A 16,774-nucleotide genomic window follows, 5' to 3' on the forward strand; every position below is an offset into this window, starting at 1 on the left:
TTTTTTTTTTTTTTTTTGCATTAACGTGACGGTTCTGGCCCGAGGGAGGGCCGCGGGCGCTGCGGAAGGCGGGCGTCGGAGAGGAGGGCAGAGCGCGGCCCCGGGCAGGCCCGGCCCCGGCGGCGGCTTGGGATGCGGTGACCTTGGGGGGCCAACCCGGAGGTTTGGCTTTGAGATAACACTTTTGTTTCCCCTGAGTTTGAAGCCGCAGCACAGTTACAGCGTGATCCTCTATATTTGAATCTTGCTCTCACCGCGTCGGTCTTTCCTAGAGGTGTGGGCAGGGAGAGTGCAGGTGGGCGAGGGCAGCTCCCCGGCCGCCTCGCCGTGTTTTACTACTCATAAACGTGTGGAGTTCAGCAGTGCAGCTAGCTCCCGTGCTTGCTTTGCATTTCCTGGGGGAAGCTTTTGCCAAACCTCACAGATCTAATGGTTTCCAGCCCACGTGTAACCATAGATACATTAATTTTTTGTCTCTTCAGCCAGAATTGTTTCTGTGGCTTTTCTTATCTTATTTTGGCTGAAACAGCTCATCTCTCCTTCTCATGTCTGTGTTTACTCTTCCTGAGTCTTTATGGACAAATAATCATAGCTCTTTCAGTCTTTGTTTTGTTAAGTTATATTTTGCTCTTCTATAAACTTTAATTTTGTTGATCAGTTTCGGAGCTCATATATCCCCACATTACTTCTCCCTTAAACCTGGGCTACCAGAATTGCAGCCAGCTCTGGAGGTCTTAGCTTGCTGCCCTGGTGTACAGGGCAAGTGTGTGTTGATCGCTGGCACCTCTGCTCCTGGAAAGCCCACTGCTTCTGCCCAACTGTAGAGTGAGTGGGAAGGGGACTGAAAAGAACATACTTAGTATAGAAGGGCAGATAACTGCATTAGAGACATCCATCTTGGGAATGCACACATACGTAACACACGCCGCTCTGTTCCCCACTGTTACAGGCAGTTGGGAAGATTAAAGAAAAGGTACCATGTGGCCTCTTTAAAATATTAGTCTCTGTGTGGGTGTGGGGGCACAGTAGTGGCCTGGCCTCCCTCCAGCCCTGGCTGTCATGCCTGCTTGCAGCCCTCTTGTACCAGGGATCACAAGGCTGCTGGCCCTTAGTACTCACTTTATCACTTGCCTACTGAGTGCAACCAGAAGAGATGGTCTTTTCAGCCTTACTGTCATGAAAAAATGTTTCTGAAAGAAATAGTCATGGTATAATTGAACATGGGGAAGAGTCTTTTTTCACCTAGCACTGTTCCTTATGACCCACATACCGAATTTTTTTTTTTTTTTTAGCCCATCAGAGCAGAGGAACATCAGTATGTCCATTGGGAAAGAGATAATCCTCCATTCGGAAAGGTTTTCTTAATATTTGGTACAAACTCTTGCAGCCTTAATTTTAAAAAGGCAGTTATAAAAATGGCAATTTGTGAGGCAAAAAATATTTCCCTGGTTGTAACTGGACCTTAAGGCAAGTCTTTAGCAAAGAATTAGGGTATTGTCTTTAAAATGTGTGTAGATGAGTTTGTTTATGATATATTTCATCATTCTTCTCCCTCTTTCCCAGATCAGAATTTCTCACTCCCGCTATCAAAACCAGTAGGTAGTATTTTAACTTCCAAATACTCTCAATTTATGGAGACTGTGTCAATGTAATGACTTAAAAGTAAATTGCTCCTGGTGCCTTGACAGTACTTGATTGATATTAATGCATGGTAGTATTAGTGGGAATTATTTAAAGAATTAAAAAAAATAAAGGTGACCATGACCTAAGAATATAATAGATGAGTTATAGTGGTTACTGTGGAGTGGCTTAGTATGGAATGGCTTAGAATGGAAGTCTAGTTTTGAGGTGAGATTTGTATTGAGTTCCCTCTTGTCCTCCTTATTTTTCCCAATTCTGGGCTGTTCAACAACATGAGAGCTCTAAGGTTGTGTTAGAAAGGTTCACTCCGTTGAAGAGAGTCTCTGCTTACTATGCTGCCAGCACGACGCTGTGTTTCGTATTGTTCCTTTGCCTCCTCTCAAATTTTGTAGTGGTGTTGGCTCTCTGCTTCAGTAATTTCTGTTTATGTTTAGTGTCTGGATACCGTTGAGGCTACATTAGCAGTATATAGATTAGAGCACTCTTTGGGTTGCTCTAACGCATGCTGAGGAATTGCATTTGTGTATTTGTTCACAGTAAATCACAATTTGTCAGTAGTTTATGATGGAATTCAGAAATCTAAAATCTGTTTGGGTATTGTCAAATCGATGCAGCTTACATTAAGACTAAAGCCTTCATAATACGTATGGATGCTCTAAAATTATGGGGTGATGTGGGGGATAAAGAGACAATAGAGTCCTTGTTTTGGAGACTTGAACCCTTCTCTGTCACCCCTCTCCATATTTAGTGTTTACAGTAGCTATATCTTTTATATATTTTCTCCCTTATCTAGACAGAGGTCATCACTATAAAACTACTATGTAATGCTTTTATTCATTCACTTGTTTCTGTTAATGTTGTTCCAGATTTGTGGATGCTATTTTTCTACCAGCTGTCATCGCAACACCAAATTTTATACTGATCCTGTTGAAGCTGTAAAAGATATACCTAATGGGGCAACTATACTTGTTGGTGGTAAATATTTAAATTCTTTATGGATGAAATCACATGTTCTGTTAATGAGATACTTTTTACTGTTCTACCATGTTTCTTTTAATAATAACTAATTTGAGAATCCATATCCTTGAATGGGTATTTTAAGCAAGGGATTTCCTATTCTGCTAATGAGGGGCAGGCTCTTTCAGTGAGAAAATCCTAGTTTGTTTCTTAGGGGAGGGAAAGAGCCCAACTGAGTGAAGTGTAGGACTTTACTTGTGCCAGTTTGAATGCAGAAAATCAACTTGGGCTTTTTCAAGTTAGCACTGTTAGCTCAGATGGTGAAGAAGTAAAATTGGGTTTGATTATTTTTATGGTAGCATTCTCTGTGTACTTTATCTGCCTAGTTGCTGGGTCTCTGTGACCTTGGAGAAATTACCTACCTAACCTGTTTCTGGCTGTAATAAGTGAAGATAATACTTCTCTGTATTACACTAAATAGTTTTATGTAGTATTTCTAAAAGAATCAAAAACTTGTGTCATACTAATACAAGGAAATGATCACCTAATTTGCAATTTATTTACTTATAGCAACTTACAGCAACTTAGAATGATTTCTGAATATTGCTCAATAATCCTGCTTGCCCTGACTACTGTGCTCATCTAAACAAAGCAGTTTTCTGTGGAAACTTACCAAGAACTACTATGTTTGGCAAAAATAAGATATATGTCCTTGGAAAGCAGATATGGTCTAGCAAGTTTAGGCTTTGTAATGGATAGATAGCCATATACGGACGGTAGAAATTAATAGCCTTAGGTAAGATAGAGGTGGTAAACCAGCGAGAACCATTCTTGTTATTCAAGAAATTGTCTAAGAGAATCTGCGCATACTCTGAGGAAAAGTACAAGGTGAGAAAGGCTGTGAGTCTTCCACCCAAAGACCCCCGAAGACGCCCACCAGGAGGCAATGCACAGGTGCAAAGATAACAGAAACTGCTGACACCAGCCTCTAGAACTAACCCAGCCTTACTCATGTGCATATGGATATATGTGTTGTGTAATCCATTGAATATGTATATCCACACTCTATGAGTTCCTGGTAAAATGTGCGGTGGGTGTGCAAGCTTTCTGGAGAAAACCTCTTGCATCCCGGTGCCAGAGTATGCATACCTGCTTTATAACTGAGTTGTAGAGTCCGTTTCCGCAAATCAATACTGAGTTTAACTGTGACTTGAGCTTTTGCATATTCTAGATGATTTCCACAATTTCATCCTGTTCAATCTACTGAAAGAAAAGTAATATTCTTTATTTAATAGGTTACAATCAATTTTTAGTATTGAAATAGTGTATTTAATGTTGCAAAACATGGGAAACCTCACTGGAGATGTGTAATGAGGCAAAATGCTTTCTACGAAGAATTATTTTGTTGTTGTTGTTGGAACAAAGGACCTGAGGCTAAGTGGTTGGGAAGGAGATGGTAGTAGTTGTAGTGGCCTAAGACTGAGGCCCTCAGATGTGGCATGGTATTTCATTTTAGGCACACTGGGTTCTTGCATAACAGGTAGGAGCATGAGGCAGCTCAGCCTGGGTGGAGATCTGGGTTACTCTACTTCCAGTTACAGGTTTTCCTGAGAGTGTTAAAATTCACAGATTTCTATTACCTAACTATAGGCTAACCTGTATGTGAGAACTCCTCCCTCTTCCTGTTTGACATTGTTATGTGCAGCAAAAAACTGAAGGTTAGCTGGGTAGAAAGAGAAGAAGGAATAGTGGGTGTAGTGGTTAGGGCATGCCTCAGGGAAGTCAAGGTCCTGGAGCCCTTCCCCAGAGGTCATTTGTGTGTGACTGATGGTTAAATAATGGCTTTCACCCAAACTGAGTAGCATCTAGTGACTGGGAGACTCCAGTACTAGGATGCAACTCTTTCCAGAAGTGTTGGTTTATTTAGTCAACTGAGGAGCTTGTTCTACTCAGAAGAGATTTTTAATTAAAACAGTACACATTGTCAGACTTCTGACTAGTCTGTGTTCCTTCAAACGCTTGCTACATACTCAATTTTCTTTTATGTAGGTTTTGGATTGTGTGGGATTCCTGAAAACCTCATTGGGGGTTTACTGAAGACTGGAGTAAAGGGACTAACGGCAGTCAGTAATAATGCGGGGTAGGTATTCATATGCCTGTGGTTTAATAAGTACAGACTAAATATTCCATCCATGAAAAGTCTGTCTTACTTTTCATCATAAGAATTTTCATACTAACCACACAGCTTTGTTTTGAAAGTGTTATTTTGAAATGAGCCCAGAAAGTACAATATGTATACTGTATGTATACTCTGCTTTGTCAGGGAGCAATTGTCACTGTTGTAGATGGTTGCAATTATGTGTATTTATATATATTTAACTGGTTGACTGTAACTGAAAATTCTGACTTAGATGCTTTAAATGCAATATCAGTGATTTTTTTATGTGTGTGAAGTTCTAAATAGGGATTTTTTTTTCTAACTACAGTTTGATGTTTTCTGAACTTCCTGTTGTAATTCTGTTACTTTAAAAAAAACCCCAAACAACAACAGTGGAGAATATTTATAATAAAAGCATGGAGAGCCTCTCTAATGGGTGTTGGAAATTTTGGTTTATTTTTAAAAATGTTTTCCTATTGAGAAGTTCATGTGGGGTTGACAGTGAGGGTAATTCTTTTACGTATAATTTCTCAGCTTCTTCTTACCAATGTTAGAGTAAAAGAGACAAGTTTATGTGAGCCAGAAAGGTTGTTTGGGTATAAAAAAACTTTATTCTTCATACAAAATTAAAACAGATATTAAATCTTGCTCCTTCAATTCCTCCAGCCTTGCCAAAGAAGTGAATTAGGTGGGATTTATCTAATAATGCTTTATGCTATTTTCAGCTGTATTGTTACATCTCCCATATACTTTGTCCCTAAATTTGCATCCTAATCTGTTTTGGTTTTAACCTCACTGTATTTAATGTAAGTTAAAACCAGAACACCATTCAAAAACCATATATTTAGTTTCTACATATATATATATATATATATATATATATATATATATATATAAGTCCATGCTTCTGAGGCTGAAGTTTACAATATTTTGATCTTAATTTTTTTTTCAGGGCTTCATGCTTGCCTGTCTTTCATTGGATAACAGATATGATTTGTATTGGTACTTGGTACATACACAGTCAAACTCAAGATCCTTAGACTCTTGTGGGAAACAATTTCTGCTGGATGAGAAAAAGGAGAAAGAGACAAATAATTTTGTGTGGAAGGTTCAGTCACTTAAAGATCATTTCAATTAAAGATCATCCATTTTCCTTACCTATTTCTGAACCACACATATATGTAGATAGATTGCAGAGATGCTTCTGGGAGGGAGATGAGGGTTTGAATGTGAGAAACAGTGTAGAATAGTATGGAGAAGATGACATTTTGTATTGTATTCTGCATATAGTTGGTGGTGTTACAGGTTAGAATTAATTTTACTTGAAATAATACTGATCCTGAAAATTCTTTAGACTTTGAGGCTGGAGTGATTAATATAAAATGTTTGGTTGTTGGCAGGAAAGCAAAATTTAGTTTGTTTTTTCTTGAAATCAGTTTTCCATGAACATTCATGGAAGTCTGGTAAACTCCTTAAAGAATAGTATAATGATTTGAAAATGCTTGAGGGCATCTAGGCTTTTCATGAAGTCTGGTTTTCAAAAATCCTGGTTTTGTTCTCGTGTTGAACAGTATCATTTATTTTGAAGTTAAATTAATAATAAAATATAGTCTCATCTGTTGTTTTTATTTGTATTGCAGTTATGTGGAACTTAGGCCACTGTAGTTTAGTAGAGTTTGGGAACCAGGTTAAAGCACAGATGTTGTCATTAATAAAGTCAGAATCCTCATCACAGTGATTGATACTATTTAATCATCTTCTGCTTCCATGGCAAAAAGTATGGTATATTAATAAATTAATTTAAAAACTGAAAGTAGCACAGCAATCATATACCCACAGCAGTAGTATTTAAAGGGTGAAATTTTCCTGTAATCTTGAGATGTCAATTACTTTGTGGAATGAGTAATTTTTCACTTTCCAAGTTGCCCAATGATTCAGTATGTTTTGCCTTGGTGCTTTTCTGCTACATTTGATGTCTTGCTGTGTTTCATCTTCCTGACTGCAGCTGTTTTCTCCAGCCCTTCCAGAAAACAAGGGGTAATTGGTTGTGGTTAGGTGTTTTCATGCTGCAGTGGGGTTAGCAGGTAGCTTGTAATTGGAGCAGGGAAGTACATGGACAGACAACCTATTCTGGAGAGTATGACTGAACCACAAAATGTGTTACAGAGCTATCTATTTAATAAACTAAAATAGTAGCAATGGAGACAGTGCTTCACTTACATCAAGGCGAAGGCATTAATTAGGATGTTCTGAACTGTTCTTACCAACCCTTTTAGCTGGAAAGAAGGCTCACCAAGCCTAGAAATGCTTGTCAATGTCTGGAAATAACTTTAAAGGAGTAGGATGTTCACAAGTTCACACTTTAACGTTCTTTGCTGCAGTGTAGCAGGAGGGAGATTCCTCCTGCAGATTCTCCTTGAAATCATGTAGTTGATGGCAAGTAAAGTTCTTATTTTGGCCTTTGAAAGGCTTGCCAAGGACAGGTTGTACAGTAGTGTATGGGTGCTCTTAGGCACCCTAATTGGAAACACCGTACTGCTGAACTTAGTCTGTTGCGGTGCATTATGGTGGTGCATACACTGTGTGTTAGCTGATGAAATGGCACCTTTAAGAGTAGTTACTCTTTTGCCAACCCAAACATGGCAAAGTGTTTGAAAGAGAAGCAGTGCAAATATCCAGTATCTCTGGTATTTGCACAACTTGCTGCAAGGGAAACTGGAGCTTATGAACCAGGGAGATAGTGAAAGATAGCATGGTGAGTGGGTGTGCTTCTAAAATAGAACCTCTCACACCTTCCCTTATAACTTGTTTTGCAAATGTTGTTTGTATTCTACATACTTTCTTGATGTTATTTATAAGTCCTTTAAATTTAGAGGATTTTGCCTCAGTAAGTTACTAAGATCCATTTTATTAAATTTTTGCTGCATTATTTAAATTTTGTTCACTCCATGTGTCAGTAGATCCTTATTTTAAACCTTAATTCAGTAAATTCCCAACATAGTTGTGATTAGTACACAGTACCTTCTTGCACATGGCTGTTTTTTTCATCTGATTTTGACTTTCTGGTATTTTGTTGCAAACTGATTTCAAGTTGCAGTGGACTTGGACGTTTCATGTTGGCTTACACAAAGACTTCCCTAATGCAGGCTATCAGATCTGTTGTTTCAGGATCTGTGTTGCAACAAATACTGTGTCCTTGTCAACATAGCCAGATATTTAAAATGAAAGTTTAAGAAATTGGCACCAAATTATTATTTTTATTAATTTTGCTTAATGAAATTAATAACTAATTTTTGCTATAATCACATTCTGAGATCAACACTTTCATTCTGTCTCTACCACCTCAATAGTCTGAATAAGTACTTGGTAAAAATAAAGTCCATTACCCATAGTAGCTGCACACACAGTCTGACGTATCAAATGAGCTACTTCTTCTGGGCTTTGTCAGCTTTTGAGACTTAAATATGCATTCTTTTTGAATGCAGTAGTGTTGAACAGTAGGGTTTCACTTACAGTAAAAATAGACAAGTCATAGTTAGTATCTTAATTACTAATCACCTGGATCATCATCTAAAAGGAGACTGACATCACACTGTCAGATTATCACAGATTCAGACTGAAAGGCATTACCAGCCTTTTCAAACCTTTTGTCTCCGTGCTCTTTGTGAAGAAGTTATTTTTCTGTTACAATGTTATATATTAGTAAGGAGAAAATAGCATTGAGGTAAGCATTTGAACTGTTACTCATAATACCTGAGTGCACTGTTATTTAGTTCTGTTGAACATACTACTCTTGTTATCCTAATGGGCTATTTGTAGTCGCCAAATCTCCAGATAAGGAACTACTTTGGGCATCAGATGCGATGGTAGACTTACTGCACCCCATATTCTAAAGCACCAAACGTACTTTTAAGTTCTTAGCAATTGAATATTTTGAATTTAAGGCAGGATTGATAAATGTTATATATGTAAAGGTTTAAGGTTATCTCATTTTTCAGTCATTGCTTTGAATTGTATGTTTCTGTTAAAAAAAAGATGTCTGCCATCTTTTCCACAGCCTCCGTGTTTGTTCTTTCATATGTAGCTCCTATAGCTTAATTCCATCCTTATTATTACTGTTTTATATATATATATATATATATATATATAAAATGTTACATACCATCCTTACTTTTATATATGTTACATATATATATATTACTCATGTTTATTTAAAATATATTAAAATATATTGTTAGGTAGAACTTGCATTCCAAATTCACAAAAAGTTGAGAAGTTTTTTCATATAGTATAAGATGTCAGTGGTTTTAATGGCATGAATTTGACAATCCCTTGACTCAGAGAGCTCAAATGTAACTGAAGAAGTCTATGAGGGACTGGAAAGAAAGCTTGTATATGCAAAAAGATATGATCAAGATAATGCTTACATTATCTTACATTGTGTGTGTCATTTTTATATAAGAAATCCTTTAAACATCCTAAAGTATACTTTAGGAAGTGAAATAGAAGGGCATCAATGAGGTAAAATCCTGCATATGGCAAGTTGCCAAAATAATGAGGGAAGGTATATAAGACATTTCCAGTGTTAAACTGATTATTTGAAGCAGTTTACTTTTTTTTTTTAATCATCTCCATTTTTTTGTAAATAATCTAATCAAATGATTTATTACAGGTGTTAAATTTGTGAAACTGTGAACTGCAAATCCTTGAAAATCTGACCAGGTCATCTTGCTAATTTTAGTGTAGTGGCTACTTAGGGTTTTGGCAGGGCAAATTGCACTAAACTTTGCACTACATGGAACTATTGAGAAATCAGCTGTGCAGATGACTTTCTGGTTGTGATTACAAAGACAAAATTGGTATAGAACTCAGCATGGTTGAGGAACTGTGTCAACTTGATTTTAGAAAAGGGACAATAAAAGTTAAACTTAGCTTTCAGCCAGGAGGCTTTTGAAGTATGATGCATTCACGATGAAATTGAAATATTTATCGGATTAAGTCTGTACGATATAGCTTCACTGTGAAGGAAAAATACAGTAAATTTTAAAAGTTCTAGTTGTTTTATTTGTTGTAATAAAAACACAAGATGTCATTTAATAGCAGAAAGGAATGTGGAAGGAGGAGACCTTGCCACTGACGTAACCATGCAATGTACAGTACATGTGTCCTTGTCAAAAATTACCTGCCTTTGCAGCCTTACAATGAGCTTGGCCTATTTGCCTGCATCCATCATTCCTATAGGAGTGGAGCATCATTTTTGGAAGAGGATGGTGGAGGAAGAATACTACTGTTTTGCTGTAAGGCTGGAACTGAGATGAAGTTATCGGTGCAGAGAGGACAGAGTTCTCCTAAGAAGACTTGAGTAGTAGAAGGAGAAGAGTGCAGTGCAAACATTGCAGAGGAGCAGAGGGAGTTTAAGGCTGAGTCATGCACACTTGCATGCAGGGCTTTGTGATTCCCATCAATGTGGCCTCCCATACTTACTTTCTTCTTTGTCCCCTCAAAGTGGAAGAAGTCACTGCTGAGCTGAGAGAGATGCAGCCACTGTTTCTTTTGTCCTTTGCCATGGGCTGAAAAGGTGATGAGACGGTTTTGGGAGCTGTGGCCCACTGCCTTCTTTTCTGTCCTACCTCTTCCTTCTGACCAGGACTGCCTTAGCATGTAGCAGTACCCATGCTTTTCTCTTCCTCTTTTCTTGGTCACCTTCCCTCAAAGAGTTTCTATGTCTCTTTTCTGCTTTCCATTAAGCAGTTTGCATTAGGACAGATGGGGGACATGTCCTAGGAAAAAGAAAAAATGTGACTGGAGACAGTGTCTCAGGAATCAGTAAGACAAATAAACATTATGGCTCTGTCTAGTTTGCCTCCCTGTGAGCTGAATCTGTTTTCCTCTCCCTGTTAGTTGTCTCCCATACTGCATCTTGCCCTCATTCTGTGTACCCTGGTGGAAGTTGGGGATAGAAAAAGAGGAAAGACTATCATCTGAGTTGACTCAGTGTAATGCTGGGGGATTACTGTGGGACTAGTATCACTAGAGCCAGCTGGAAGACTGGGGAAGATGACTCATCAAGAATTGTTATGTGGGTAATAGTCCACATTTTTTTTATCCTTTGTGTTCCCCCAGTTTTGTTTAGTGTCTTCTGGCAAATATAATCTAGTAGGCATCTACTAATTTTCTGCCCAGAGACTATAAAGGGTCACTTTCTGGTGCTGCCAGGATTGTAATCTATGATTGTGGACCTGTGAATGTTCATCACTAAGAACTTGGAAGGTATCTTCAGCCACATACTTTCTTTCATGTTGATAAAGTTTTCATGCTATGCTTAGGCACCCATATGATCCTGAAAGCTTAAGGCTGTGTTACTAATAGATGCCAAACAGGTAGTGATTGATACATTCCTTTTAGATGGGAACCATGTCTGGGTTTCCCTAAGAAGTGTGGACCTACTGGGAGATGTTTGCATGTAACTTGGAGCAGGTCCTTGTTAAGATGAAAAGCTGATGTTACAAAGTAAAACAGTCAAGATGAAGCCTCTTTTAAGTGGAGAATGATAGAGGAAAGTGTTTCTTATCCTACTCCTAGCCTCTTGCCAGGAAAATTTCTTGCTCTGGAACAGGTCCATTTGTTACCAAGTTTCATACAGAGTTGTGTGACACTTGGATGTGCCAACTGCCTAGAGAGATTGCTTGTCTATCTCCAGAAGCTGACTAATGTCTTTACATAATGCATTCTCCAAGAGTAGGACCAACCAGAAATATTCTTTTTTACAGCAACAGCAAGTTGCAGGAGACTCTAGTTTCTGCCTGAGGTTGAGTCTTACCCCAGGATTTTTACTACATGCTTTTCTTCCTCAATATGTAGTCTTTTAGGGTGATGCACTTACCCTCCCATCCTTCCAATCCCCAGATTATGAGAGGAAAAGGTCAGGTAGGGCCTCATGTTAGCTCCTCTTTAGCAATCATGTTTTAACTTCTCAAAACTCAAATATTCATGTTAATCTTTCATAAGCAGTGACTTCTGGTCTCAGTGGTGTCTCTCAGGAATATGCACTGCAGGTTCTGGAGGATCTCTCAAAACAAGTATAGAGGAGAATTTCTCGCTAAGAGATGTAGAATGAAGCCCTTATGCTAATTGATGCTGCTCACCATTGTTTTCCAGTGTTCCCAGTAAGGGCAGCCAGTCTGTCCTGACCACCACCCCCCTCTTTTCTTAGACACCTACAAATGTCTAGAAAGGCAGAGAGAGAGGAGAATGTAATTATCTCCTTTTACTCAAAAAAAACCCCAAAAGCCATCTTAAGTCTCTTGCCAGAGCAGCATGACATTCCAAGTCTCCTGTTTTTTCTGTGTTAGAATGCAGATTTTTTATTCCCTACTTCATCAGGCTGTGTAGGGCTTGTTGGTGTGGGAAGCTTTTAGCAGATTGGAAATGTGGGTAATCTATTCCCTGTAATGCTGTAGAATGTATTTTGCTTGAGCCACTGAAGAGAGAGGTTGGACCTGCAAATTACCATTTATTTGGAGTGCAACATGTCATTTTGACTAATTCCAGTATACTTGAGATATGTGGTCTACATCTGGCTGGGAGTCATCGTTGGCTAATTTTTTTTATTAGGCAGATATTAGTTTTTGACAGGAAGGTTTCATAGGTCTGAGAGGACAAAACAATAGGAGGAATGCGTTGCTAAACAGCGAGACTTCCTTAATGTTTCTTGTATGCATCAGTAGAATGGGGAGCTTGGGTGACATATGTTCTTGATGAGTGCCATGTTAGATCTCTTTTTCTGTATGTGTTTCATGTTTTCTGTTGATTCATATTTCACCCTAATACAGGATGGGGAAACTTTTAGAAATCTTAACAAGTTTGAGGGCAAAAGAATGCATTCTCTATCATTAGTGTGTACTTCCCCTCTTCCGACAGCACACGTAACAGCTGTATCAACTTCCACCACGCCTTTTTCCTTCCTATCTAGGGCAACATACTTTTATTGCACTCACCTTTGTTTAAATTTTTAAAGGACTGTATTAAGCTTTTGAAATAGATACACAGGATGTATTCTTCTGATGCCCTCAGTGAAGATTTTTATTTTTTTTTTTATTATTACTATTTGTTAGGAAGGGCATTGCCTGCAAAACAGATACTTTAGGGGTAACATTTTCAGCATAAACATAATTTAAGCTGAAAAGCTCAAAGAAACTTTTGCACCTAAAACAACCAAGAAAGCAGCAAAAGATGGAAAGGAAGTACAACTAACAATTGCCCTAAAAACGTTATATTGAAAGAAATTTCCCTAAATCGGAAATTGGGCTTTTTATTCTGGGATAGAGATGTCAGGTAAAGAGCAAACAGTGAGGAGGAGTGAGAACAGCATTCTTACTGCGGTGTGAAATGCTGGTTTCTTAGGACATTCAAATATAAGAAGAAAACATAGAAAATACAAAACAGTCTGAGATGCTCCAAATGACTTTTTGGAGTGAGATGAAAGGACTGATGTGTGTAGAGAGCAAAAGGGTTATTTTAGCTGGAAACATGAATGGAGATTGAATCCTTAAAAAAGATGGGTAGCACTGTGTTTCTTTTAAGAAATTTACATTTAAAATAAACATATAAAATCCGTAACAGCGATTGGATTTTCTGATGCTGCTCTGAAGATGAAATGCACCTGGGAATTAAAGTAATTTTGTGTTATCAGACAGGCAGAGCCTCCTGGTGCATGACTTCCTGAAGGTAAAATTTCTCTTCTCATTGTGCTAGGGAAATAAGGTTGTATGATCTGTGTGCTCAGTGTCTGATCCTCACTGCAATTTTATTTTTGAATAAATTGACTGCTTTTGAGGTCAGGAGAAAGAGTGGCTTAAGAAGTGAAGTACAGTTTGGGATGAGTGTGACAGAGAATAAATTTTATGCAACTTTCTATTTAGTTTCTATAGGGAACTTTGTAACTACTAAGTTTTGTTTGAGAGAAGATACATGACTGTAGTAGGTAAGGGATCCAAATGTACCTGTATGGGATCCTGCGTGCCATTCTGCAGGACAATTTGCAAAATCCTGTTAAGGGCATTGTGCTCCAGTAGCTGCTTCTGAGGCTGTAAAAGGAAGGATTATAGTCTTGATTAAATGAGGCAGAAATATCTTTAACCATTACAAATCTGCTCTTGACCTTCTGTTGCTATCCCTTTCTCATGTGAATGCTCACTCAGAATTCTGGTGTCTGCATGCAGAAATCTTGTGTCTCCCTGTTTCTATTTGATATCCTTCAAGTTATGAAATGGTAAGAGCAGTGCCAACCACCTGCGTGATACACAGAAGTAGCAAACCCTGGTTTGAAAGCAGGTCAAGCTGCCCCTGCTTGTTCTTGCACTACAAAGCACTGCACAGTTTTGTTTAACTACAGTACTTTAACTACACAATAGTTATACAGATCCATTAAACTGCCATTAGATATTGGCTGGTCTGTTACATTTGTTTGTTACCTTTTAAAATGAGAGGTCAGAATCTGATGGTTTTGAGAGGGATTTTCCCTCAGAGGGGGTTGTGAGATGGGATTATCCTGTTTGAGTGATCCTATACAGGAAATTGTGGCATTTGTACTTTTATTCTTTTTTAAATCCCTTCCTTTGCCCACAGGACTCCTCTTTCTATTCTGTTCCAAGCTCTTTGAGTTTAAAACTGGTGGATTTTTTTTTTAATTTTTAGAAATATAGGTTGTTTCCAGGCAGAACACATTTTATTCTCAAGGCTCTGGCACTACAACACTTAAAAGATTGCATCAGAATTAGATTTTTATTTTTTTTTAGTAGGTCAGAGTTGGAGAGTGGAGCAAACTTTTACAGTAAGTCAAGTTCTTTACATCTAGAGTAAAAATTCAGAGAACTAGATCAGAGAAGCTTGTTTCACTTCCTCTCATGCAGTTTCCAAAATGCCTGAGTATGCATAGAACTGGGATATCTTCTTAAAATAGTCCTAACCTTAAAATAGTCCTCATTAGGCATGCAGTTGAGCAGTCTTTCTGACTGCATGTCTGTCCATGCAGCTGTTGTGAGTGTTGTGGTAGGTGAAGAGCTGGTGCCGGCACTGCTCTGCTCAGCCCCTCTCCCTTCACATGCAGCACTGCAGCATGTGCTAGGGCGCATTGGGGCTGGCAAGGAAGAGGACAGTGGTGCTGTTGTAAAAGTGGGTTCACCATTACCACTTTAGTACTTGAAAATGGATACTGTATAGTAGTAAGCTTTTTGAATCTGGCCTTTTGAAAGGATGCCAGGAGGTCCCAGCTGGAGTCTGACATGGATCCTAAAATGATGGAGTAGTAACATCCATTAAGTGAGGTTTGTCTGTGACTCAGTGGTTATCTCCTCTCATCTACATTGATTTATTGTGCAAAACAAATACCTCTCGGCTCACTCAGCATCATATCTTGATTTTTAAGTTGGGTTTTTTTTCCCTTTTTTGTGTAAGATAGTATTTTTTTGTGGGGAGAGTATAGATTTGTATTACAGTACTTATATATACTTTACATTGTTTTTATCCCCATCACCATAGCTTATAAAGCCAGGGTTAGGGGATATATTTACTGATAATTTGGGTACAGTGTAAAGAGAAAGAATAGAGGGAAAGCAGTCCGATACATTACTTTCTTCATCTGGTCATTAGTGGAAAGACAGTTCATTTCTGACTACCTAGAGAAGGAAGCAATATGGCAAACGTGGTGGTGTAAGAATACCAAAAGAGTGAGATTTGCATAGGAAAGGGATGTATTAAAGCAATTGATAGACTTAGAAAGTACAGACAACCTTTTTGGAGCTCCTCAGGAGTGATGTTTTCAATAGGATGCATATATTGTAACCACATGTGCATGTGAATTGCAGAATGCTGGATACTGGGTTTGGCTTCTTAAGGGATTATTTTAATTCTTCAATATTTCTTATCCTGAAATCTGAAGCCATTTTGTGGATAATTACGTCATACTGAATTGAGACAACTAGTTGCAGATATACATCACTTTTTGTGAGGTGCTTCTCAATCATGTCTTTGTTCACTCAAAGCCAGGTTGTACCATGTGTGACTTTTTGTTAATTAGTAAGGCTTTTTAAATGAGCAGATAATGTAAAACAACACCACTTGTTAGGCTGGTATTTGTAGCTGTTACCTGTAAAATGTCTTTAAAAGGAAGTTTTGGATGTATTCAGTGCCTTGGAAGAAATGAGGTCTGAGCACTAGACTCCTAAATTTTAATTGTAGCTTTGACGTTTCGCCCTTGAAAGCTGGAATTTTACTTTCGTCTCCAATTCCTTATGTCTAAAGTTGGGGGAGATTATAATTTTTTTCTATCTGACTAAGTAATTAAAGTTTATTAAGTGCTTTGAATACAACAAAATTCTGTTCTAAATGCTGATTATTATCTGTTTTTTTCTACACAGTGTTGACAATTTTGGACTTGGTCTTCTACTTCAGAGTAAGCAAATAAAACGCATGGTGTCATCATATGTTGGAGAGAACGCTGAATTTGAACGCCAGTACTTATCTGGTGAGCTTGAAGTTGAGCTTACACCTCAGGTAAGAAGTGTCTCAGGAAGCCATTGATTTCATCTGAAATACTGGTAAAATAATGCTTAAGTGCTCTTTTAAAATTATTTTGCAGTCCAAATGTTTTGCCTGTGTGCAAGTGTGCAGTAAGGACACATGGAATTTGCCATCTGTGGTGGATTGACCCCAGCTGGATGCCAGGTGCCCTCCAAAGCTGCTCTATAACTCCCCTCCTCAGCTGGACAGGAGAGAGAAAATACAGTTAAATGCTTGTGGGTCCAGATAAGGACAAGGAGAAATCACTCACCAATTACTGTCATGGATAAAACAGACTCACCTTGGGAAAATTAGTTTAATTTATTACCAGTGAAATCAGAGTAGGATAATGAGAAATAAAATCAAGCCTTTGAATGACCACCTTCCCCCCACCCCTGCCTTCTTCCTGGGCTTAACTTTACTCTCAACTTCTCTGCCTCCTCCATGGCAGTGGCACAG

The 16,774-nt window shown here is 38.3% G+C and overlaps 1 protein-coding gene across 1 annotated transcript in view; it reads left to right on the plus strand.

Moving 5' to 3' along the window:
* Positions 1-141: 141 nt before the first annotated feature.
* OXCT1 (3-oxoacid CoA-transferase 1) overlaps positions 142-16,774 on the plus strand; it is a gene marked incomplete at its 5' end in the record, with an annotated part of 95,967 nt that continues 79,334 nt past the window's right edge. Inside the window, 4 exons of the mRNA XM_026865807.1 lie at positions 142-162; positions 2,508-2,616; positions 4,648-4,738; positions 16,174-16,309. Of these exons, the coding sequence (XP_026721608.1) occupies positions 142-162; positions 2,508-2,616; positions 4,648-4,738; positions 16,174-16,309 (357 nt within the window). The remainder of the gene's footprint in view (positions 163-2,507; positions 2,617-4,647; positions 4,739-16,173; positions 16,310-16,774) is intronic.

Source organism: Athene cunicularia (assembly GCF_003259725.1).
Source record: "Athene cunicularia isolate RWA chromosome Z unlocalized genomic scaffold, athCun1 chrZ_part1, whole genome shotgun sequence".
Lineage (NCBI taxonomy): Eukaryota > Metazoa > Chordata > Aves > Strigiformes > Strigidae > Athene > Athene cunicularia.